The 26,280-nt window shown below is 38.5% G+C and overlaps 2 protein-coding genes across 3 annotated transcripts in view; both read left to right on the forward strand.

The window, feature by feature from the left end:
* LOC132841766 (hepatocyte growth factor activator) overlaps nt 1–1,336 on the forward strand; it is a 19,420-nt gene extending 18,084 nt beyond the window's left edge. The window contains 1 exon segment of the mRNA XM_060864283.1: nt 1,002–1,336. Coding sequence (XP_060720266.1) covers nt 1,002–1,187 — 186 coding nt within the window. The 3' untranslated portion in view covers nt 1,188–1,336.
* A 3,166-nt stretch (nt 1,337–4,502) lies between these two features.
* LOC132841785 (protein Dok-7-like) overlaps nt 4,503–26,280 on the forward strand; it is a 36,632-nt gene continuing 14,854 nt past the window's right edge. The window contains exons 1-11 of one of the 2 annotated variants that reach the window (XM_060864314.1): nt 4,503–4,568; nt 4,674–4,719; nt 9,568–9,783; nt 14,440–14,640; nt 15,605–15,724; nt 16,942–17,034; nt 17,143–17,870; nt 21,141–21,189; nt 22,130–22,777; nt 23,615–23,703; nt 24,279–24,348. In XM_060864314.1, the coding sequence (XP_060720297.1) occupies nt 4,515–4,568; nt 4,674–4,719; nt 9,568–9,783; nt 14,440–14,640; nt 15,605–15,724; nt 16,942–17,034; nt 17,143–17,870; nt 21,141–21,189; nt 22,130–22,777; nt 23,615–23,703; nt 24,279–24,348 (2,314 nt within the window). In that variant the 5' untranslated portion in view covers nt 4,503–4,514. The remainder of the gene's footprint in view (nt 4,569–4,673; nt 4,720–9,567; nt 9,784–14,439; nt 14,641–15,604; nt 15,725–16,941; nt 17,035–17,142; nt 17,871–21,140; nt 21,190–22,129; nt 22,778–23,614; nt 23,704–24,278; nt 24,349–26,280) is intronic. The other variant, XM_060864315.1, reaches the window with a different exon arrangement.

Genomic DNA, 26,280 nt, shown 5'->3' on the forward strand with positions numbered 1-26,280 from the left:
TGTCACTCTTTACGACTGTGACTGTGCATAGAGAATCTCAGAATGCACACCATAACTGGTCAGATGAAGATTGTTCCAACTCCAGAGAGTTGTTTAGAGGATCACTCCATCATCAGTATTTTAAAACATTGTTGAAGTGAGGCAACGTCTCAAGCTCCAGACGAGAAATTGCAAAATGCAGCAAGTGTCAGACGGATCATTTTGTTTTCTCTTTGTCATGAAGGTCAATTTGCAGGTCAATCACACTTATATGCAGTATACATATAAATATCCTTTTACCAGATTTGTTACATGTTATAATAAAGGAACTGTGAATAAATATTGCATGAATAAATAATTAAGGAATAAATAATCTGTCAGAAGAGGGCATGGTGGCTTAGTGGTTAGCACGTTCGCCTCACACCGCCAGGGTCGGGGTTCGATTCCCGCCTCCGCCTTGTGTGTGTGGAGTTTGCATGTTCTCCCCGTGCCTCGGGGGTTTCCTCCGGGTACTCCGGTTTCCTCCCCCGGTCCAAAGACATGCATGGTAGGTTGATTGGCATCTCTGGAAAATTGTCCGTAGTGTGTGATTGCGTGAGTGAATGAGAGAGTGTGTGTGTGCCCTGCGATGGGTTGGCACTCCGTCCAGGGTGTATCCTGCCTTGATGCCCGATGACGCCTGAGATGGGCACAGGCTCCCCGTGACCCGAGGTAGTTCGGATAAGCGGTAGAAAATGAGTGAGAGAGTGAGTAATCTGTCAGACTAAACATACAGTAAAAGGTCATGTTACTAGAAGTTATTTCTGATTTTAATTTTTAAGTAATTCATTGTTATTATTTTTTTTTATTATCTTTACAAGTATAAAATAATTTTAAGGGTATAAAAAAATGAATTTCCCTATTCCCAGTAATGTAAAATAATTAAATAAATATTGTGTGTGTGTGTGTGTGTGTGTGTGTGTGTGTGTGTGTGTGTGTGTGTGTGTATGTGTGTGTGTGCGTGTGTGTGTGTGTGTGTGTAGGGAGACTCTGGTGGACCACTGGCATGTGAGCGTAACGAAGCAAGTTTTCTCTATGGTATCATTAGTTGGGGCGATGGATGCGGACGAACGGGGAAACCAGGAGTCTACACCAAAGTCACCAAATACGTCAAATGGATCAATCATGTCACCCGACGAAAAAAGAAATCCCAGAAAAAAGGACTTTAGTCGCCAGTTGCCATGTGTATTGCCAGACCTTTTTTAAAGAACTGTGAATGAAGAGTATGTTTTATAATCTAATAAATTATATTGAAACTATGACTTGTTATAACCTCATGTCACTTGAATAAACAATGTCATTCTGACATAGACTTGAAGGTTGTCCACTGGTTGTGTTATTATTGGGAACGCAGGCTCTGCCTATGAAGCTTTAGGTCCTTGGCGAGTTTGTCCGCTTCTGACAGCTGTGTGATGCTTTGTGTAGCACTTTTGTTTTTATTGCTTAATTGAAGCGTTTGAACTTTGACCCTGTTAATCGGTTCAAGTAAAGCTTCTGTAGAGACAACTGTTTAAACATAGATTTGCAGTGTTGGAAAAAGAAAGACTCAAAACCTGAAAAAAACAATGATAGAAGAGTCATTATGGGCTTGAATACTATTCTGTATTTCTTCAGTGTGTTGAGTAAGAATACTGTATAGTGTGCATTGGAAGGCAAATGATCACATGAGCTTCTGATGTAATCCATGACTTAGCCACAGGTATATTTTGGGGTTGTGTTTGCATTAAAGTTCACAGCAAGTGTCCTTTCTGTTTATTTATTATAGCATCAGTCTGTAATGTTTGGTCAGTTAATCTGCATGTCATATCTATACAAAACATTGTGCAATAAAAATAAATCGAATTGAGCTGAATTGAATTGAAAAAATATGTGCTTGTTGAATGTCCCATTTCAGATTTATTCTTCCTTAACTGTTATGACAATCTCATCTGGGAAGTTTTATTTTTTTTACTACATTTCAGACTGGTTTCGTGCACATGAGGTCAGGCCCTAATATTGGGCAAGGTGGCCTGGCATGTATGATGATACCTTTTCTATGTGCACAAGTGGATTTTTTTGAGTGAACAAAAGTATTTTATGCACCGAAATAACACTGATATTTAACACTGATAATTAGGTCAACTTTACTGCCATTATTTTGTAAAAAAAAAAAAAAAAAAAAACGTATTTTGACTTTTTTTTTCCCTGTGATGCTCTGAGTTCTCCAATTTTTTTCTATCTCCCAAAAAGCATGCCATTCTTTCACTATGTCTTTCACTGACATTCACTGTTTAAAACGTCCATGAATTATTATCAATTAATGACATACAGATTAAGATGTTGACCTACTTAAGATTTATATGACTCTTGTGTGTGTATATATACTATATATACAGGTGCATCTCAATAAATTAGAATGTCGTGGAAAAGTTCATTTATTTCAGTAATTCAACTCAACTATTGAAACTTCACATTTAACAAAACCCAATAATTCACTATTTCAAAAAATTAGAATATAGTGATATTTCAAACAGCTAATCAACTCAAAACACCTGCAAAGGTTTCCTGAGCCATCAAAATGGTCTCTCAGTTTGGTTCATTGGGCTACAATATAATGGGATCTGACTGTTGTCCAGAAGACAATCATTGACAGCCTTCACAAGGAGGGTAAGCCACAAACATTCATTGCCAAAGAAGCTGGCTGTATCCAAGCATGTTAACAGAAAGTTAGTGGAAGGAAAAAGTGTGAAAGAAAAAGATGTACAACCAACCGAGAGAACCGCAGCCTTGAGAGGCTTGTCAAGCAAAATCGATTCAAGAATCTGGGTGAACTTCACAAGTAGCGGACTGAGGCTGGGGTCAAGGCATCAAGAGCCACCACACACAGACGTGTCAAGGAATTTGTCTGCAGTTGTTGTATTCCTCTTTTTAAGCCACTCCTGAACCACAGACAACGTCAGAGACGTCATAGCTGGGCTAAGGAGAACTGGACTGTTGTCCAAAGTCCTCTTTTCAGATAAGAACAAGTTTTGTATTTCATATGGAAACCAAGGTCCTAGAGTCTGGAGGAAGGGTGGAAAACTACATAGCCTAAGTTGCTTGAAGTCCAGTGTCAAGTTTCCACAATCCGTGATTATTTGGGGTGCAATGTCATCTGCTGGTGTTGGTCCACTGTGTTGTTTGAAAAAAAAGTCACTGCACCTATTTACCAAAAAAATTTAGAGCACTTCATGCTTCGTTCTGCTGACCAGCTGGCACCTGCCCACACTGCCAAAAGCACCAAAAGTTGGTTGAATGACCATGGTGTTGGTGTGTTTAACTGGCCAGCAAACTCACCAGGCCCAAACCCCATAGAGAATCTATGGGCTATTGTCAAGAGGAAAATGAGAAACAAGAGACCAAAAAATGCAGATGAGCCGAAGGCCACTGTCAAATAAACCTGGGCTTTCATACCACCTCAGCAGTGCCACAGACTGATCACATCCATGCCACGCTGAACTAAAGTATTGAGTACAACCAAGTACTGAGTACATATACAGTAAATGGACATACTTTCCAGAAGGCCAACAATTCATTAAAAATGTTTTTTATGGGTCTTATGAAGTATTTTAATTTTTTGAGATAGTGAATTGGTGGGTTTTTGTTAAACGTGAGCCAAAATCATCACAATTAAAAGAAGCAAAAGACTTAAACTACTTCAGTCTGTGTGTACTGAATTTATATAATACACAAGTTTCAATATCTGAGTTGAATTACTGAAATAAATGAACTTTTCCATGACATTCTAATTTATTGAGAACACATATACATACACATATACATACACATACATATACACATACAGTACACTGGTGCATATCAATAAATTAGAATGTTGTGGAAAGAGTTTTTTTTCCTTGTCAAAGTAAAAAAAAAATCTTATTGTAAAACTACTTTATTTTTTTTTGAAAATTATATATATAATATATAATATAATTATAATACAATACAGGTATACACTCCATAATCTATTATATATATCCCAGAATTTATATATATATATATATATATATATATATATATATATATATATATATATATATATATATATATATATATATATATATATATATATGTGTGTGTGTGTGTGTGTGTGTGTGTGTGTGTGTGTGTGTGTGTGTGTATAATATATATATTATAGATTATGGAGTGTATGTATATATATATATATATATATATATATATATATATATATATATATATATATATATATATATATATATATATATACACTCCATATATAATATTCGAAAAAAAAACATTATTTGCAATAAAGTAGGTACAGTAAAGTAGTTTTACAATAAGATTTTATTTTAAGTCAAATAACATTCTCCAATAGGATTCTTTCACACAAAAAAAAACAATTTCCTATATGTCACCTACATGTTTTTTTAAGCGCGTGCGGCGTCAGTTATTTTGAAAAGTGATCCTCGCGCGCCGCGGAGCCGCAGCTGTTCAGAAGCCATGAGCGGAGGAAGATGACGGATTCATCGGTCGCGGAAGGACACGTTAAAGTCAGAGAAGGCAAAAAGGCGAGTGAGTTTTGTATATATATATGTATTTATGTATCTGTTTAAGTAACACGTAGACTTCTTATTCGTTTTGGTTTCATTTTGAGGCTTTTTTATGCTCCACAGTGGAAAACTCGGTGGGTCGTTCTCCATAAGCCCTCACCGGTGGCCGGTATGTAACCGTTAAATCTGATACTGTGGCTCTCATATACACAGCTAGCACAGCAACACTGCTTTAAACTCTTATAACTAACCTTAAAACAGGTTTTATTTAAGTAAATAAATGCAGGTATACTGTACATGACACACGTATACATACTCCATACTCACACAAGTATACATGACACAATACAAGTATACATGACACAAGTATACATGACACAAGTATACATGACACAAGTATACATGACACAAGTATACATGACACAAGTATACATGACACAATACAAGTATACATGACACAAGTATACATGACACAATACAAGTATACATGACACACGTATACATGACACAATACAAGTATACATGACACAAGTATACATGACACAAGTATACATGACACAATACAAGTATACATGACACAAGTATACATGACACAAGTATACATGACACAATACAAGTATACATGACACACGTATACATGACACAATACAAGTATACATGACACACGTATACATGACACAAGTATACATGACACAATACAAGTATACATGACACAAGTATACATGACACAATACAAGTATACATGACACAAGTATACATGACACAAGTATACATGACACAATACAAGTATACATGACACAAGTATACATGACACAAGTATACATGACACAATACAAGTATACATGACACAAGTATACATGACACAAGTATACATGACACAAGTATACATGACACAATACAAGTATACATGACACAAGTATACATGACACAATACAAGTATACATGACACAAGTATACATGACACAATACAAGTATACATGACACAATACAGGTCCTGTATACATGACACAATACAAGTATACATGACACAATACAAGTATACATGACACAAGTATACATGACACAATGCAGGTATACATGACACAATACAAGTATACATGACACAATGCAGGTATACATGACACAATACAGGTATACATGACACAATGCAGGTATACATGACACAATACAGGTATACATGACACCATGCAGGTATACATGACACAATGCAGGTATACATGACACAATGCAGGTATACATGACACAATACAAGTATACTTGACACAATACAAGTATACATGACACAATACAGGTATACATGACACAATACAGGTATACATGACACAATACAGGTATACTTGACACAATACAAGTATACATGACACAATACAGGTATACATGACACAATACAGGTATACATGACACAATACAGGTATACATGACACAATACAAGTATACATGACACAATGCAGGTATACATGACACAATACAGGTATTCATGACACAATACAGGTATACATGACACAATACAGGTATACATGACACAGTAATCATGACACAATGCAGATACACATGACACAATGCAGGTATACTGTACATGACACAATACAAGTATACATGACACAATACAGGTATACATGACACAATATAGGTATACATGACACAATATAGGTATACATGACACAATACAGGTATACATGACACAGGTATACATGACACAATACAGGTATACATGACACAATACAGGTATACATGACACAATGCAGGTATACATGACACAATACAGGTATACATGACACAATGCAGGTATACATGACACAATACAGGTATACATGACACCATGCAGGTATACATGACACAATGCAGGTATACATGACACAATGCAGGTATACATGACACAATGCAGGTATACATGACACAATGCAGGTATACATGACACAATACAAGTATACTTGACACAATACAAGTATACATGACACAATACAGGTATACATGACACAATACAAGTATACATGACACAATGCAGGTATACATGACACAATACAGGTATTCATGACACAATACAGGTATACATGACACAATGCAGGTATACTGTACATGACACAATACAAGTATACATGACACAATACAGGTATACATGACACAATATAGGTATACATGACACAATATAGGTATACATGACACAAGTATACATGACACAATACAGGTATACATGACACAATACAGGTATACATGACACAATGCAGGTATACATGACACAATACAGGTATACATGACACAATGCAGGTATACATGACACAATACAGGTATACATGACACCATGCAGGTATACATGACACAATGCAGGTATACATGACACAATGCAGGTATACATGACACAATACAAGTATACTTGACACAATACAAGTATACATGACACAATACAGGTATACATGACACAATACAGGTATACATGACACAATACAAGTATACATGACACAATGCAGGTATACATGACACAATACAGGTATTCATGACACAATACAGGTATACATGACACAATACAGGTATACATGACACAGTAATCATGACACAATACAGGTATACATGACACAATGCAGGTATACTGTACATGACACAATACAAGTATACATGACACAATACAAGTATACATGACACAATACAGGTATACATGACACAATATAGGTATACATGACACAATATAGGTATACATGACACAAGTATACATGACACAATACAGGTATACATGACACAATACAGGTATACATGACACAATGCAGGTATACATGACACAATACAGGTATACATGACACAATACAGGTATACATGACACAATACAGGTATACATGACACAATACAGGTATACATGACACAATGCAGGTATACATGACACAATACAGGTATACATGACACCATGCAGGTATACATGACACAATACAGGTATACATGACACAATACAGGTGTACATGACACAATACAGGTATACATGATACAGTAATCATGACACAATAAAGGTATACATTAGGTGTGTGTGTTTATATATCTCAGTTAACTGTTTTGCTTTTTACACATTTCAAAATTAAATACTAATAAATCAACATTCGGTTAGTGGAAGGTCGTCATTGTATTTCATTTTAAAGTATTCCTGGTGCATTACTGTTTTATAATGATTTCATGTCAGCTTCTATAGCTTCATAGATTTCCTTCTGCAGGAGTTGACTTAGCATTATGTTATATATTCAGCAGATAGATAGCCTTGGGCCACTTGCTTATATCATGTTCCTCCATTCACAACTTTGGCTCTCCCAGTTTAGATCGCAGTGTGTTGGATTACATTTAAAGACACAGTAGTTGTGGGTTTGAATACTTTTTATATGAAATCAGTATAAGAACATCGTGAATTATCTTTGACCCGAGGTGAAATTTCAATTCAATTTTACAATCGACAATGTCTAAAAGCAGCTTTACAGAACATAAACATAGAACAAAAAAGTTATTGTAAAGAATAATATAAAGATTAATAGAAAATTCAAGATTAATGTTAGATTTATTTAAATGTATTTGTATTTATCCCCAATGAGCAAGTCTGAGGTGATTCAGGTGACTGTGGGGAGGAAAAACTCCCTTAAATGGTAAAGGAAGAAACCTTGAGAGGAACCAGACTCAAAGGGGAATTTCATCCTCATATGGGTGACACAGAAGGGTGTGATTATAAATATACAGTACGACAAATGTTATATTGATGAAGAGATGTATTGATGAGGAGACCAAATGTAGTTGGCATCTCCTCTTTAGAACCGCAACTATTTAGAGTCCAAGTGGAGCTGGTAAATCTCTAGATGCCTCAGGATCCTCACAGAGTCGGCCTCATGTCAGTGGAGGTCCAAAATCTTCATGGCATGGAAAACAATGCTGGTACCATAGAGTAAACCCTGTTTGGGCCATACCTGTCATAATAAACATCTCAACACCTCATACACCTTAACACTCGCTCTCTAACTCTTGGACACTCAAATTCCATCACGGCATGCATTAGCAAAGACTCACCTGATAAATCTCATCGGCTCACCACAAGACCTTCATGAGGTTAAACTGGGACGTGTTAGAGCAGTAAACAAAAATGTCGGATATGATCAGCAGAATGTTGCATTTTACTCGTGTATTAAATTATAAATCTCAAATAGTTTTAAATTATATAAATAAATATATAAATTTTTAATTTTTATAATTTATATAAATTATAACTTTAAATAGTTATAAATCTCAAACATTTGAATATTTGTTATTTGAATATTTTCTTTTTCTCAGCCTTTGTGTAGGGACAGTCACACATTTCTGATCTACAGACTGCATCTATTCCCTAACCCACTTCCTTTGCAGTACTTCTTACATTATATCCACATTCTCTGCACTTACACACTGTTTTTAAGACAAATTTGTCTCTATAAGGCTGTAAGATATTCACAAGTATTTTTAGCTTGATTTTTGCTTGTGACTATACCAAGTCTGTCATTAAATATGTCCTGCCGCTGCTCCTCCAGTAAAAATGTATACAGAACTAGCAGCATGATTCTTGCCCCAGTGGGGTATGTGGTAATCCTTCACAGACCCTGCAAGCAGCTTTCATTCTTTTTGTGGGTGTTCCCAATTTTTTAAAAAGTTTTTACATGAAAATTTGTAACCGAACCCATTGAAGTTTGGTGCATCCGTTAGTTGCATGTGTATGAGTGTGTACGAATGCGAGTGAGTGTAGAGGTCACACTCCTGATGTAGCTGTTGTGACAGCTGTCGGTGGTCAATATGTGTGGAAGGTGGTGCGGATGAGAGAACAGACAGTGATGTTTTGACAGTTGCTGCATTTCATGGAAATGGGAGCAAAAGGGACACTTTACACTTGTGTAATTTACTCAAATATTAACACCCTATGTTCCACTCGTTGCTAATCCGGGTCACGTCAAGGTGCTTTATTGGCATAAAACAAAGGTGCATTATAAATATATTGCCAAAGCTTTTTTCTGAGTTTCTTTTTCTGTCCCAGACTGCCTGGTGTTGTTGGTGTGTAAGGAGCGTGGTGCGAAGGAGCGGAGCAGCGTTGTTCTGGAGCGCATCTGTGGTCTGGAGGCAGGAGGAAGCAGCGAAGGAGTTGCCTGTACTCTGACAATCCTCAGCCTGAATCAGATTGTTCAGCTGGGATTTGATAGTAAGGAGGCCCTACTGGCCTGGGACCTTCGGCTTCGCTATTATCTAGGGGAAGGTGAGTATTACTGTGTGCTGGCAATAACATGTATTTTCAGTGATAAGATGGTATTCAGTCGCAAAGAAATAATTTACTTAAACTTACTTTTCCATATAGGGATATAACCTGTGCTCATACCAGGTAATTTACACTTTAATAGGAACTCTTGGGCACCTGCTCATTAATGCAGTTATCCAATGAGTCATAGATTTTTCCACATCATTCTACAGAATTTTCACAGAATCTGGTGCAAAAAATATTCAGCAAACAGCAGTTCTATGAGTGGACACACATTGTTAATCAGATCAGAATTAACTCTCTACCTATTCTAACCTCTACCTATTCTAGTGAGTCCTGTTCTTGGCTGGGAGTGAAACTCAATGTGCTGTTATAGTCTGTCTGCCTCAGGGTTAAACATGTTGAGCATTCTGAGATGCTTACAGTATCTGTTCACAGTGGTTATATAAGCTGACATAGCCTTCCTGTCAGCTTGAAACAATCTGTCTGTCTCTTCTGACCGTTCTCATTAAGACATTTGTGCATGCTTGCTATGCTTTTCTAATTACCACAGTTGTTCAGATTAATTATCAGTTACTGTATTCTTTCTGACAATTTGAAACAATCTAGGCATTTTTCTCTGACCACTTTTATTAATGGTTCCACCCACAGAACTGTAGCTCACTCAGGGTTTTTCATTTACACCACTCTGTTAAACTGTAGGGAAATCTGCAACCATCTCAAACAAAGCAATGGGCACCAATAACCATTCTACTGTCAGTCACTGAGATCATGTTCCTTCCCATTCTGAAGTTTGATGCGAACTGAACTGAAGCTGTTAATATGTATTTGTTTGTGGTTTCTTTTTTATTTGTTTAACTACAATAATATTATGGTTTGGTGTTAGCTATATTTTACTGGATTTTATTTGAACACACTATAACACACAGTAGAGGCAATTCCAGATGTTGCCCTGTGCGCTATACAGATTATTCATAAAACGATCCATTCCCACCATATAAGTCTACGTTTTCTCACCCTTAATGAGCCAATCACGGTAGTAGCATTTCAGGCGCTGTCAAAATTCCAGTTGTTATCCACAGCTGCCAGCTCTCAAAGCCAAAATAGTGAGTACAGGATACATTGTTCAGCACTTTGATGATCCCATTCCTGCAATGCTGGAAACTTTCCACACTTGAACATAGTTAGCTCATTTGCATATCGCATTAGAACTGAAATAATGAGCTTCTAGTACAGTTATTTCTGATCCTGCCTGTCGTCACACTGTCACACACTTATTCAACACAGTCGATTCAACTAAACAATGTAACGTGATCCAAAGTTACAATAGCAACATGCAGCATGCGAATCAAGTAAGTGTGTTCAGCTCACACTCATGTCAGATGAGTTTAAAACGATTTTTGTTGTCTTAATGGTATTATTAAACGGACAGACTAAAACGAGTTTGTTATGAATTAGATAACACATTTACTCGTCTTGTAACATTACCAACATCGAGGCTGTTAAATTGGAATAAGAAATAGAAAAGAAAACAAAGAAAAACATTTTGTAGCATAGACGATAAAGATAAAGACGTATAGATGTATCTAGTGTATTGTTGTACCTTAGACCACTAAGCTCTAAAAACAGCTAACAAATTGTTTATGGGACGAATACACAAGAACAAATGTATAGTAACGTGTGTAAGCTCAAAGGTGCCCTTAAGCAGTAGAGAGAAGTCTGTTAAATGCCTGGCTTTGATGTGCATTCCAGTCATTAGCCTCATAAATCAAACAAGCAAATAACCCAATGTGACCTGTGTGTGTGTGTGTGTGTGTGTGTGTGTGTGTGTGTGTGTGTGTGTGAGTGAGTGAGTGAGTGGAGGTGGGGGATTTGCAGTTACTATACTGAGGGGGACTGGCATAGCATGTGCTGTGAAGTCACCTGCTTGCTGTCACTGTGTGTGTGCTCATGTGTGTCTATCTATCATGAACTTTGACTCAATGGCTCATTGTTTTGATTTGTGGCCCTTCATGAATCTGTATCTGACTCGGCGTTGACAGGTTCAACCTATCCCCAACATTCCTTTATCAAGTACTCCTCGATGTACATAACCCCTAGTGTAATGCGCAAGTTATTTTACACAAACCTTGTGTAGTTTCTTTTAGTCTTAATATTATGCTTAAAATAAAGTGGTAGGAAATGAAAAATACTTTTCTAATTTCATCTAAATAAAGAAGATGCATCACTTAGTGAGTGAAGAATAAATTTATGAAATGCTTGAAGGTGTCATCAAATTTTCTTCGGTTGTGTGGTGCTGTATGTGTATGTGGTATGCTGATTCATTATAAATATTATAAATTATGCGATTACCTGAGATTTCAATGCTTTAACCTTTAATCTTTGATCATGTTAGAGGAAGATGAAGGCATCATATGTTGCAGATGGTCATTTTTTATTTTTCGAAATCTTGTATTTACATTTATTTCTGACTTCTCACCTAATTTTGTTGAATGACTTGATTTTGCTGTTGTAGACAATAAGGACACGTTTTTAAAGATTTTTTGGGTTGGCAGTTGAGATTGTCTATGAACCCATTATTGCGTCCAAAGATGACAAAGTGAGTGTGACTATACCTATTGAGTTCACCTAAAAGTAGTGAATAGGAGGATGGCATAGGATGACGCACATGCTAATCGACATAAAAGTCTTTATGAATTCCTCAAGCTCAGTGTTTGGCTCTATTTTCTTCACAAGCCCATATCACGCTAATTGATTACCTAAGCAGAATGAAGATCAATAGCTAGCGGATCTTCCTCATACAGTTTTACATGAAGAACATTTTAATACAGTGTGAGAAGAAAAGGTCGATATAATCACAAAGCCTAAAAATGGCTTTAGGAAAACTACAAGACTGATCAATGTCGCTAACCAGCTAATGTAAGCAGTTCAGACATTTAGTTACAACTTTATGTAAATCCTCCAATTCGGCCTGAGCTCCACACAAGCTAGTTGTAAATATCTATGCTGTCTTAACTATGTGTCATGTCGTGCATAAAGGCTGAAACAAACCAAAAATAAACACGAGGCTCTTTCTAATCTCTTACAGATATGTTCTTTTTTTTTTTATGGTCTTTCTTTTTTGTTCATTCTTACAAATTCACATTTTCCTCAAACATGAGACTAAGAAAAAACACATGCAAGGAAAGTTCTGCATGTTATCACACTGATGCAAGTGTGATTCATTACTAATTAGATCAGTGCCCTCATTGTGAAGTGTGTTTTAAAGAGATTGATAAATACCCTCAACCCATCTGTGCTGCACATGGGTACTGAGAAACGGCTTCACTCTTTTGAGGAAGCTTTTTTTTTTTGTGTGTGTGTGTGTGTGTGTGTGTGTGTGTGTGTGTGTGTGTGTGTGTGTGTGTGTGTGTGTGTGTGTGTGTTGAAATATCTCTGCATGTGTACAGGTGCCATAATTTTATTTAGTTTAGAAATCTGTTTATTGTTATATTATATGGCTAAAAGATAGTTGACACCTGACCATCATACCTATATGTGCATTTTGAACATCCCAATCTCTTTGCTTTTATAACAGCCTACACTCTTTTAGAAAGGCTTTCCACTAAATTTTGGAGTGTGGTTGTGGGGTTTGTCCATTCAACCGCAAGAACAATAATAAGGTCACACACTGATGACGGATGAGAAGGCCTGGTCCGCAATTGCCATTCATATCCAGGATACTTGAGGTCTGATGATGACTATGTCAGCTATGGAAGCTAATTACAAATGATGGATGATGGATAATTCCGGGCAACAACATTTACTTACACTTAATATACAAAACAAATGGAACATCTTAACCTAAGCGCCTAAGTAATAATACACTAAATACAAAAAGAATATTAATGCATGGTGAGTGTAATGAAAGTGGAAATGAGGATCTGTGGAGTCACTGTGTCAAAGGCAGTAGACACAGGCAAGTGAAAATATAGTTACTGTTATGTTACTGAATGTTACGACAACCTCATACTGAGAAACGGCAAAATTGGTAGGATACCTCAAAGTCACATACTGTACAGTAACATATATGCAAAAGCGGTACAGACATATTGTCTCATTTATTTTTTGCCACCTACACCATCACATACAGTCCAGTTTCAGTAAAGATTATAATAGATTTGTATAAGGACTAGCCTAAAATTGTCTCATATAAATTCATAGCTAAAATGCCTAAATTTTTCAGCTCAAGGTAAGGAATCATCATAAAGAAAAGTAACACTTTCTATTTTCAGTCATTTCTAGATTAAAAAGGGTATCACTACACTACAATGTCAGCTTCAGTCCAAGCTGATCTGTGTAAGGAGCCGAGAGAACTGGACAGGTAAAAGGTCTGAAGTGCTGCTGCTTTGTGCGCTTTTTATGTAGAGGTGAATTTTCTGCGAAGGCATTATCACCAGGCAATCAATAGCATTATGGGTAATGTTAGAAACTGTTCCATAAAGTAAAAATAGCTCAAGCTGTTGTTGAGAGACAAAAAAAAAGGTTACAAAGTGAAATGTGGGCATTTTATAGTGTGGATTTTTATTTTTTTTATTTTATTTATTTTTTTTTATTAATTACTTTTTCTTATTTGCTTTGTTTTTCTCACTCAGTCTCTTTTGCTTTTCCCCACAGTACACAGTTTTAAGGTGACAGTCCTGCCTGGTACTAAGCTGGAAGCTGGTCTGGCCACACTTCATTTCTGCAACAATCTGCTCGTCATTACCAGGGACGTCCCGCCTGTTATCAGCGGCCAGTGGAACCTCCTGGACCTGCGCAGATACGGCCCAGTTCCCAGTGGCTTTGTGTTTGAAGGTGGCACACGCTGTGGTTATTGTAAGTAAACAGGGCATATAAGTGTGTTGTTGTGTCATCCTTGTGAGGGTTGTGAAAAATCAGACAGAATATTGGAGACCAAAGCTTTAGTGTTCATGAAAGGTTTTATGCCTTAACATGAATTTGAAGACTCTCTTCAAGATTCTCTTGAGTGCAATGCTACCCAGATGTGTAGAAAAAGAAACAGTGAAAATGTATTTGTTTTTGTACAGTATGACTGCATGGTATGCTGCATATGTGGCACTGTTGTCATTTGTTAAACCCCTTTTGTAAAACACGGAGGCTGTTTTTACTGTGTTTTTTTTTTTTCATTACCTGTGATGAAAGATGAGCTGAAGATGAGCTAAAATGTAACCAATAGGAGTATATGACTACCGAAACTGAAACGTTTTTTTGGTAATTAAAATAAAATATAAAAATAAAATGTAATTTAAATGGTTAGTGAAGAGAAGGTTGTAGTTAAGTTATAGTAATAGATGCGTTAATAATAATCAGTGGAAGGCCCTCATGAGAAAAGTAAGACAAATGTGTGTGTGTGTGTGTGTGTGTGTGTGTGTGTGTGTTGGTGGAGGGTCTTCAGTCCAGGTGGTCTAGCGGCTTGGTGAATGTATGTCTCCCTGCTGACCACCAGCATAGGGAAGTCACAAATATCCATCACACATAAGTAAATGTAAACATCTGTCCACCCACTGACCCACACACGCTCACTCAAGGCCATCTGTCACCCAAAGTATATGCGAAGCGTGAAGGCATTTCAACCTAGAAAAAGTAGAAGTGATAGAAACAGGCAGTGAGATATTTCAATACATATAAATACCCTGTAGTTGCAGTGTTTGAATGATATTAACCGAAAGTAACACAAATGCTGTTTTGTCACGCTTTTAAAAGGAACATGCCAGTGTTTTTAATCACTGTCTACTACATCTGTAGCGTATGGGTGACAAAGATTTGTCTGTGTGTATAGGGGCTGGTGTGTTCTTCTTATCATGTGCTGAAGGGGAGCAGATCAGTTTTCTGTTTGACTGCATTTTGCGCGGTATCTCGCCCTCCAGAGGTCCCTTTGGAATCAAACCGCTTCTGCCAGGTGTGTACATGTGTGGGTTTGTGTGTGTACTGGATACGACTGTTAATGTCTGGCACTGCTTATTACTTTAAATTTCTTAAGTGTGCCATGGCAGTGTGCCATTACATTAGTAATGAGTACAGTGTCAAATATTAATAAACCCTATGCAGTTTAACGACGACATTATGCTGTATGTCAGTTGTGTATGCCTTCCCAGTAATTATGCATGTTCCATCTGAGCCCATGCTTGTGGTGTTTTCATTTTCTGTTGTGTAACAGCGGAGGTAATGGGTCATGCGGACGTGTTTGTTCAGCTAGCTCATTAGAGGCTAACAAGCGTGGGGATGCATCAGTCAGCTAAGATTTGTGGGCATTCCTGTTCTCACACTTTGCACTAGCCAATCAGATGTGAGCTCATCAAGTATTCTAACACTGACAGACAGAATAAATAGTGAGTGAGAAGAAGGCGAGGTGGGGGCTTAAAGTCACATCAGCACCTCCAACACACTTAATCACTTGTAGAACATAGTATCTCATTCCTCCCCTTCTTCTCCATCTTGGCACTTGCTGTAATAAAAGCAGCTCTGTGCCTGGGTATTATGCCATCATTGACTAGAAACTAAATCAGCAACAGATGCGTTGGCTTTGCACATTTCACACACCGTTCTCAGTTACTTCTCCGTGGATTCAGTGTTGGCTTTGTCATATGACAAAGGAAAATATTTCTCAAAATTTTTTAAAAGTTGCTTCAGTTATTAGACATTATTTGCTTTGTTAAAGATCAACAGTCTCTGTCTGTGGTTTTATTTGGCTGCATGCCATCAAGCCCATATGCCAGGACTATTAATAGTTAAATGCTAGACAAACTCAGAGGTGTTTGCCTCAACACCCCACCCTCTACGTTCATCTCCACTGGCTCTGCAATACAAAAATACACTGCAAGAGGGCAGCATTTCATATTCAAACCCTATCATTAAAACAAAAAAGTGTATAACAGATAATACATTGATTATTGTATTGCATAGTTTTTCTTTTGTGCTACATCACATGAACAGTGGATACTTATTTTATTTATCAACTGCAATCTGGAAACTAATATTGTTTTATAAAGTGTTTTCTTCTGTTAACGATTAAACCTGCAGGTGTTAACAGTATCAAAATAAGCTGGAGGCTCAGCTTAATGCATCTCAAAAAACCTAGACTAAGACTGTGTGACTGTGATTCTGTGCAACTCTCAGAGCCTAGTGCCACTGCAGTATCAGCAGAGGAGAGACTGAACCAAGAGGCTGAAGAGTTGGAGAAGAGGCTCAGTTTGCTTTCTCATAACACAGGTGCTATAGGTTTTAAAAGATAAAGCAAGAAAAGAAACTGATGTTATTATTGTTGGTTTCCAGGATGATGTATTCAATTTAACACTCTTTTTCTGTTTGTTGTGATAGCGTCCACCTCCAGTTTCAGTTCTTCAGTCGTTGGAGATGACCACAGCATATCCGGATCTTCTGACTCAGAAACTAGCCACTCAGATTCCAGTATCAGCAGCCGACTGAACCTGTGGGTGGAACCGGTTCCCACCACCACAGTTGAGTCCACTAGAACGTCCTCTCATGGAGAGGAGAAACTGCCAGTTAATTTAGCCAGTGCGCCCAGACTGCCATCAAAGCCAACAATTCCACGGAGGCTTCAGGAAATTGGCCGTCAGAGCTCCTCAGACAGCGGCATTGCCACAGGAAGCCACTCATCCTATTCTGGCAGCTTTTCCTCCTACACAGGAAGCCTAGACACAGGGAGCCCCAAAGAGGAGTGTGGCACTCTGCTCAGCCTACCGCCATTCTCTAGCCCTGAAAAGCACAGGTGTACCTGTCCGGTCAGCCACACCCATGAGTATCAAGTGCCGTCATCACTACGCTACCTATATGACACACCCCGCAGTCTTCTTGAAGAGGTCAGAGAGCAGAAAAATAACATAGCAAGTGAACAGACTGAGGAAACAGTACCAGAGCAGACTGCAGCTTCAGCAGCCGCATGCTCTGTCCCTGAATCTCCTAGAGACTCATGGGCTCAGGGTTCGTCCAGCACGGACACACACTCTGACTGCCTGATTTGCTGTCCCCATCTGACTTCATCTAGAATGCTCTTCACCACCTGCCCTGTCTGTGGTGGCTTAAAGGTACACTACCATTACACATTAGAGAATATCAAGCAAGATTATTTTAGTAATTATTAATTGGCTTAAACTAATTTTAACCACTATTTACAAATACAGATTGCTATCAAAATATAACACATTGCAAGCCATAAATTAGAAATAATTCATTTTAGGACACAGTTTTTTTTTGCACTTCTACACTGATCATTACAGTCTTGCCAAATTAGATAGATTGCCCATAAATAGGTTAATTTAAACGTCTTGGCCTGAGCTGAGTTGGCTTTTTCTCCCCAAGTCTGTTTGTTTGACAGAACACTAAACCAATCTGTCACCTCTGATTTGCTCAACAATTGTGCAGTAAAGTGGTGCACTTTCTGTTGTCTCAGAAATTTGTTAGTTTCTCTAATAATCTGATAGACAGGACTGGCATGTTTCTGGCATGGTTTGTCTAGTTCTTACCCATCTCCCAAAAACTATGCTAAATTGTTCCACTGATGGAGCGGTGTATATCTTGCACCCAGTATTCCCAGGATAGGCCCCTGGGTCTTTTGGAGCCCTGACCTGGGCTGGTTTAAGCAGTTACTGAAATTGAATCTACATTGTATGGATTGAAAGGGTCCTATCAATCAAACAAAAATGTTCTATTTGCTTAATTATCACTTGCTTGAATTCAGCTAACTAATCATTTTAGTCTGAAAAACTAAAGATAATATGAGAGATATTCTGACTGTAGTGAGAGGCTAAGGGCTGGGCAGATAGCGGTATAGAGCGACTTACTCACAGGCACTACAGCAATTTTGACATCTGAAGGCAGGGAATTCAGACCTGCTGTCAACACAATCTTGGGATTTCGAACTCTAGCCCCAAAGTGTATGACAAGTTCATCCCCGTTGATTTGTGTTGTGTTCATCCTGTAAGATAACAAGACCAAGAAGACTAATTTGAAATATTGAACATTGAATATATGAAAAAGGTTAGCTACTTCAGAAAGCCTTCAGTTTTAGCTTTGCCATTTGTTTAAAACTAAGGCAAAATACGCATTTTAAGCACTGCATAGCAATGTTGCACCGCTGCACCGCTTTTCAGCAGTATTTTCTCATTGCATCATGGGGCAAATATTATGTTTGTGTTTTTTCTGTTGCAAAAGACACCACTAGAAAGAAGATTGAAAAATGATTTAATATAGCTCATACACACGAGCTGCTAGAGGATCGAGCCGAACGTACATCATGATCATATTTGAAGCAAGAGATACAAGAGATACTTTGAACAAATCATGACAGTTCTAGTAAAAAGAGAATGGTGCGGTATAGCAATTACCGAAAAAATATAAACCTCTGATCGATAGTATCACTGTGTGGAACAGGAGATCCATTCAGTCATACAGAGGTTTTTCATTTCATGGTGGCTTGACTCATACATGTTCATTGAGTTTACGGGCACAGGTAATTATCACTGTGATAATCAGTGAATCTTTAGCTTGCATGATAAAATCCTCCCAATTAGATTAAATACATTTCTTGTGTTTAGTATTTTTTAAATACTGTATATTAAATACAAAATATATTTCTTTACAGCATTTATTTCAACTAACACTACTATATAAAAATTAAAACAAGGCTTAGTTAAATAACTGCAATGCAATGTTACTGACATTTATCAGATATACTCACAGCATAGGAAGATAATCGCAGCACAGGAATATTATCAAGTGTCAATCAAATGAGATGCATGTAAGGTGATGGTTTTCTGTATGTTTTTTACTGATTCCTCTCACTGTATGACTTAATAAGCCTTTCAAGCCCTGATTTGTTTAATTCCAATCAGACAAATTTCAGGGTAAACTAAACATTTTATTTTTAGCTTGTTGAATTAACTCCAGAACTTTGTGCTTGATGCTTAGTTTTGAATACCTGGAATCAGTGGATTTGCAAAGATTTTAAACAAACGTCTTTCATGTTGTCATTATTGACAAACGTCTTCCATTATTCCATTATTCCATTATTATAAACATCTTCACATGTTGGCATTTATTTGTAGAATTTTGAGTAAAATAATGAATTTAATCCATCTTGGAATAAATCTGTAACATAACAAAATGTGGAAAAAGATGCGGATGCACTATATACTAGGTCACAAGTGTCTAGTCAAGCTACAACAAATTACTATAAACTACAAAGTCAAATTACTACATATAGCTTCAGTACTCACTGCCAAACACTGCATAATTCACACTCTGACATACAACAGTGCATTTAAGTCTCTATCGATTAATACATTAACAATGGTTCACTAGGTTACAGACTTAGGACACCATCATCCTAAATCTCTGTTCAGGTTTTTTTTTTTTTTTTTTTTAATATACACATACAGTACAACAAACAAAGGAAAAGTGCTAGTTTCAGTAAAAGTGTTTCAGAAAGAGGTAGATCTTCACCAAATCTTTGAAGATGGCCAGTGACTCAGCTGTTCGGACATCGAGGGGAAGTTTGTTCCACTACCTTGGTGCCAGAACAGAAATGAGTCTTGCTGTATACCTACCTCTTACCCTGAGAGATGGTGGGATCATTCAAGCAGTCAAGACAGGAGTTTCACCACATACTGAAAAGAAGGGACACATCTCATGTGAAAACTCAAGTTCAATTATAATGGATGTCGACTTCCAACAGTCAGTGTTGATGTGTCTTGTGTTTCTTGAGAAAATCACATCTTAGGCCTGAAAATTAAAATCAACTCTTAGACCTATATTAAGCCGGGCACACACTGTGCGATTTTGGCCACGATTTGGTCGTCTGAGACAAATTTTGGACATCTCAAAACATTTCTAAAATCCAAGGGTAAAATTTGTAGTCTTTGATTGTTTGACATGGTCACCGACAGCCGATTAATAGCTGTTGTGATCAGTTTTTTTTTTTTATCTGATGAAGTTCTGACAGCCTGCAGTGTGACTACTACGATGGGCATCAAACCAAAAACCAATAGGACCATCGAACCGGATGCGCGACATCCCAACCCAACTTAGCGCGACAACTTCAAACCAAATGGGTCTGAACGTGTCACGGATCAATCATGTAAAACCCCGGACATCTCTTCTTGTCTGCATTCTGACATGATGACAACTGAGATCCTACAGTGTGACATGGGGATCATGTTTGTACAGATTGACAAGCAACAATCTCAAATGTTTATGAAAATCGCCTGGCTTTACGCAGGAATTGAGTTTTACAGCAAAGTGGTTTCCTGTTCGTTTTGAAGATGTTAACTAATTTAATGATTTCTGTTCTCAAACAGAGAGCACCCCTACCTCTGGCAGGAGTTTCACTACAGCATGGCATTCCAGGTAGGACAGTCCGCATGCTAAACTGCTATGAACAGCTGCACTATTAAGCTTATTTAGTTTATGTTTAAAAGAACATTCAACACAGTAAAAATCAGTCATCCCGTTTAACCATTATTCTGCATCTGCAAGAACATTTTACACACACAGTCCTTAATATTCACACCTCTCTTTCTCTTTATTTCACTGAGAACATTGCTAACAGACATCATGCACCAACACATGGCAATGCAACTAGATGATGCTGTTTTTCATTTACATTATTTTTTCAAATGTTTAACTTTTGTGTGTTTAACATTTTTTTACCATATCTAAATCAGCATCATGCTGAACAGTTTATGTTTAATTGTCAGTTTATTAGGTACATCAAGCTTACATCCATGCTCACTAGGCATTTTACAAGGCACACCTGCCATAGAGGGACCATGGGTAAACAGTAATTGCATAATTGAATAAAACACCCAGAAAATTGGCATAAGCAACTGAGCACACATAAGTTCTGTATAAATATTGACAAATGTTTTGCACTTAAGTAGAAATTTGATGAGATGAACCGTTTTTAATCCCTTATAGGGGAAATGCAAGACACAGAAATGCAAGTATGAGGAATAATAACAAAAATAACAGAAAAAGTGTAAAAATAATAATAATATGGGATGAATATAAAAAACAATAACAAAAACAATAAAATAAATGTTGTTTCTCTCTATAATGATTAGTTGCTGAACAGAGCTCAACAATTGCATACCTACAAAGCACACATCTATCTAACTGATAGAGGTACTAATAAGTTGGGTGTACCTAATAATTAAAGAATCTGACATCTGGAATGATTTGCATGCATAACAATGATTGTTAGGAGTCTGATATAGTATGTGTGAAACAGCAGGTAAGTAGAAGCTTTTTAAAGGTCCCATTCTTAGAACATCAGATGTTACTTCAGCAGGTGGAAAATCTGGTCTCATCAGTGATGCATCAGCTCGTGCAACCAATTTGGAGTGGAGTCCACAAACAGATTTGAAGACACAAGGCCTTGCATTCACAAGTTCAGGGACCGAGAACAAGTTGCAGAAGAGAAGCTCTAAGAGCTATATAGACAGTCTGTCTGATCTGTTAGGACATTATTCTCCAGGGAGGACTCACACCATGTCAATTAAACCAAGCCTGCCTGATCCAGTAGGGCTTTATTGCCCCCCAGGGAACAATAGCCTGGGATCAGACCAATCTGGTTCATATATCCCGATGGCTTCAGCATTAACATCACCTCAGTGCCCCTCACTTTGCCAAGTTTATCCCACTATTCCTTCCCACCATACCTCTCGCTTAACGATCTATGAGAACTGCCTACAATGTAGAAAAGGTCAGGATGGCTGCATGCTGCCCAAGGTTGTTCCTTCAGCAATTAGTAGCTGCATCCATCCATCTGGACAGAAGAGCACTGGTGGGCAGGAACAGTGTCCCTTTTTCCAATATGTGAATGCTGGTTCCTGGGGATTAAGCTCAGAGATCCCTCATGTGGAAGAACCTTCTCTTCCTACACTCAACTCCCAGCCACCCGTACAGCTCACTAATGGAGAAACAGCAGTGGGAGGTAAGGGATCAACCAAGAGCCTCAGATAAACCCAAACTGGGCACTCTTATAGTCTAACCCAAGAGACCAACAAGCACTCACTCCTCATTTATATTGTTTTTCAAGATCTTTCCTGAACATTTTCTTCTCTTTTGTGTTTTTTTCTCTCTGACAAAGTAATAAAACACCCTTTCCTCTTGCTGGGCATGTTCCCTCTTCCTTTTCTTGACCTGTTTTCCTTATGCCTGCTGCATCTACCTCCTCACCACCCCACTCCCTTACATAAATTTTGTTCTTGTACATGCTGTTTTGGAGTTGTGGATGATTAGAGGGAATCTCTGGCTTGTGAAATGAACTTTAAAATGAAGTAATGCTGGCAGTTATCATTTTAAAATGATGTGTGGTAAGCTCAGTTTTGAGTAATGGTAACCCTTAGGCTAAGGCATTTTGGCAATCTAGATAGGGCTGCCATCTGAAGCACCAGCCCACAGACTGCTAGACAAATGGTACAACTATATTAAGACAGAAGGCTTACTTGACTCTCAAGCATGTATCTTAATTTATGTTCTCAAGGCAAGCGCATAGACTTGTATAGGAAAGATCAAGCTAATCCTATGCATGCATTTATATGATATATTTTTGATTGATCTGTGCACAAAAGGGCACACAATCTACTAAAAACTTACCTCTTATAATAGGCCATATATGACCAAAAATTTATTTGATTGAAGTCATATTGGCAATTCCAGATGCTGCTCAGGCTTACAGTGATTACCAGATAACATCACAGCTCATGATCATGTACATGCATAATATAAAGATTGTCCTTCAAATTGCATTTTGTCTTTTCCTGTCCAGATAAGAAGCAGAGAAGTCATGCAGAGAAAGGGAGAATGGATCCCGCCTATGAGATCATGGAGTGCCAAGCCACAGACAGGAGCTCAGAGGTTCAACACTGAATGAGATGAAGGGTCTGGCACTGCCTTTGACAGGCTGTGATAGAGAGAGAGAGAGAGAGAGAGAGAAGGCAAAAGAAACAGAATCATGTTTGTCATATCTTAAGTGTGGAAGCTAGTTAAAGCTTGTGATAATACCAGTGTTCTGAACAGAGTGTGTTGTGTAAGAGATTGGACAAAGAATTTTCACACCCTCCTACAAGACAATCGTAAAGAAAGAAGCCGCTCCACATCCTTTTTTTACACTCTCTCTCACTCACTCTCATGCACACACACATACACACACAAACACAAACATGCCTAAACATTTAATGAACACACAGGGAATTTCTGAATGTATTAACCCCATTTGGAATGAAAGCCTTAGTATAGACAAAATACATAGTGGGGTAGCTGCAGTGGATATGATTCCCAAAATTTTTTTATTCATATTATTTTCTGATGTTTTTCTATATACAGTAGCATGTTTGTTACTGCCTTCTCTCTTTTATAAGATTTACATGTCTTTAATACACAGGAAACAATATTTGACACCCAGTGACATACTGTATGCGACTCTCTTTCAGTCAGATGAGAAGAGCAGATATGAGCTGATGGGCATTTCTGGGCAGCAAAGGGGCACTGAAGATCCTGATGGTAAGCAACCACATGTTTCCTCTCACATTGATAAACAACTCAGTTGCCTCAGATGTCAGTACAGCTCATACTGTACACATACCTTTGCTTTTGTGGTACACAGGTTTAGGGGTGTAAGAAAATATGATACACATGAGTATCGCAATGTTTTGTTTGGCGATACTGTATCGATTGTCAAAAACAAAATATCGATATTTATTGAAAAAAAAAAGTATACAGATTCATGGCAGTATCATTTTGTTCCGTTTATATCCCAACCGCTAGATCGCAGTCTTCTTATCTCTGAACTTAAACAGTGACAAGGAGTTGTAACAAGTTAATGGAGATTTAGGATAGCTCCTCAAGGTTAGGCCCGCGAAAATAAGGACGGAGAACTCACAAACGTTTCACTCACAACGGTTTATTCCTCCCTACACAGGAAAAACCTCCATAATAACATGTTACTAAAACAAAAATACTCATTAGTATGAGAAAATGAAAATAAAAGAGAATATCGGTTGCAGCATCAGACTTCCACACACATGTGGTGTTATAACTGAAGCGTGCACACTTTTGCGCATGCGCACATCCAACTAGTATAACAGTAATAAAGCAACGGCACATTGCTCTTAAAGGGGTAGCACCACTCCACTCGTTACAAAGTACTAGCATAACGGCGCGCTACTAATGTTAACGTTAAAATAGTTCGCTATATATATGAAGATGCATACCCTGAGCTATCCAAACTAGCAAAGGGTTTCCTGTGCATTCCGGGCACAAGTGTTTCTGCGGAAAGAGTTTTCTCCACCGCAGGAGACATTGTAACTGCACATAGAAGTGCCCTGACATCTGAGCATATTGATCAGCTTATCTTTCTTCAGAAAAACCTTGACATTAAATAAAAAGACAAATATAAATACAAATGAAAGAAACCTGTATAATCCAAGTTTAAAGGTTCTGAGAATGTTCAACATCTGTAAATATCCATCCATCCATCCATCCTTATCCGGGGCCGGGTCGCGGGGGCAGCAGTCTAAGCAGGGACGCCCAGACTTCCCTCTCCCCAGACACTTCCTCCAGCTCTTCCAGGGGAATACCAAGGCGTTCCCAGGCCAGCCGAGAGACATAGTCCCTCCAGCGTGTGATAGGTCTTCCCCGGGGCCTCCTCCCGGTTGGACATGCCCGGAACACCTCCCCAGGGAGGCGTCCAGGAGGCATCCGGAACAGATGCCCGAGCCACCTTAGCTGACTCCTCTCGATGTGGAGGAGCAGTGGCTCTACTCTGAGCTCCTCCCGTGTGACCGAGCTCCTCACCCTATCTCTAAGGGAGCGCCCAGCCACCCTGCGGAGGCAACTCATTTCGGCCGCCTGTATCCGGGATCTTGTCCTTTCGGTCATGACCCAAAGCTCATGACCATAGGTGAGGGTAGGAACGTAGATCGACTGGTAAATAGAGAGCTTCGCCTTGCGGCTCAGCTCTTTCTTCACCACAACAGACCGATAACACAACAGACCGATATATCGACCGCATCACTGCAGAAGATACACCGATCCGCCTGTCAATCTCCCGCTCCATCCTTCCCTCACTTGTGAACAAGACCCCAAGATACTTAAACTCCTCCACTTGAGGCAGGAGCTCTCCACCAACCTGAAGGGGGCAAGCCACCCTTTTCCGGTTGAGAACCATGGCCTCGGACTTGGAGGTGCTGATTCTCATCCCCGCCACTTCACACTCGGCTGCAAACTGTCCCAGTGCACGCTGAAGGTCCTGATTTGAGGAAGCCAACAGGACAACGCCATCTGCAAAAAGCAGAGACGAAATCCTGTGGTCCCCAAACCGGACTCCCTCCGGCCCCCGACTGCGCCTAGAAATCCTGTCCATATAGATAATGAACAGGACCGGTGACAAAGGGCAGCCCTGCCGGAGGCCAACATGCACCGGAAACAAGTCTG

This window comes from Tachysurus vachellii, chromosome 2 (assembly GCF_030014155.1).
Source record: "Tachysurus vachellii isolate PV-2020 chromosome 2, HZAU_Pvac_v1, whole genome shotgun sequence".
Taxonomy (NCBI): domain Eukaryota; kingdom Metazoa; phylum Chordata; class Actinopteri; order Siluriformes; family Bagridae; genus Tachysurus; species Tachysurus vachellii.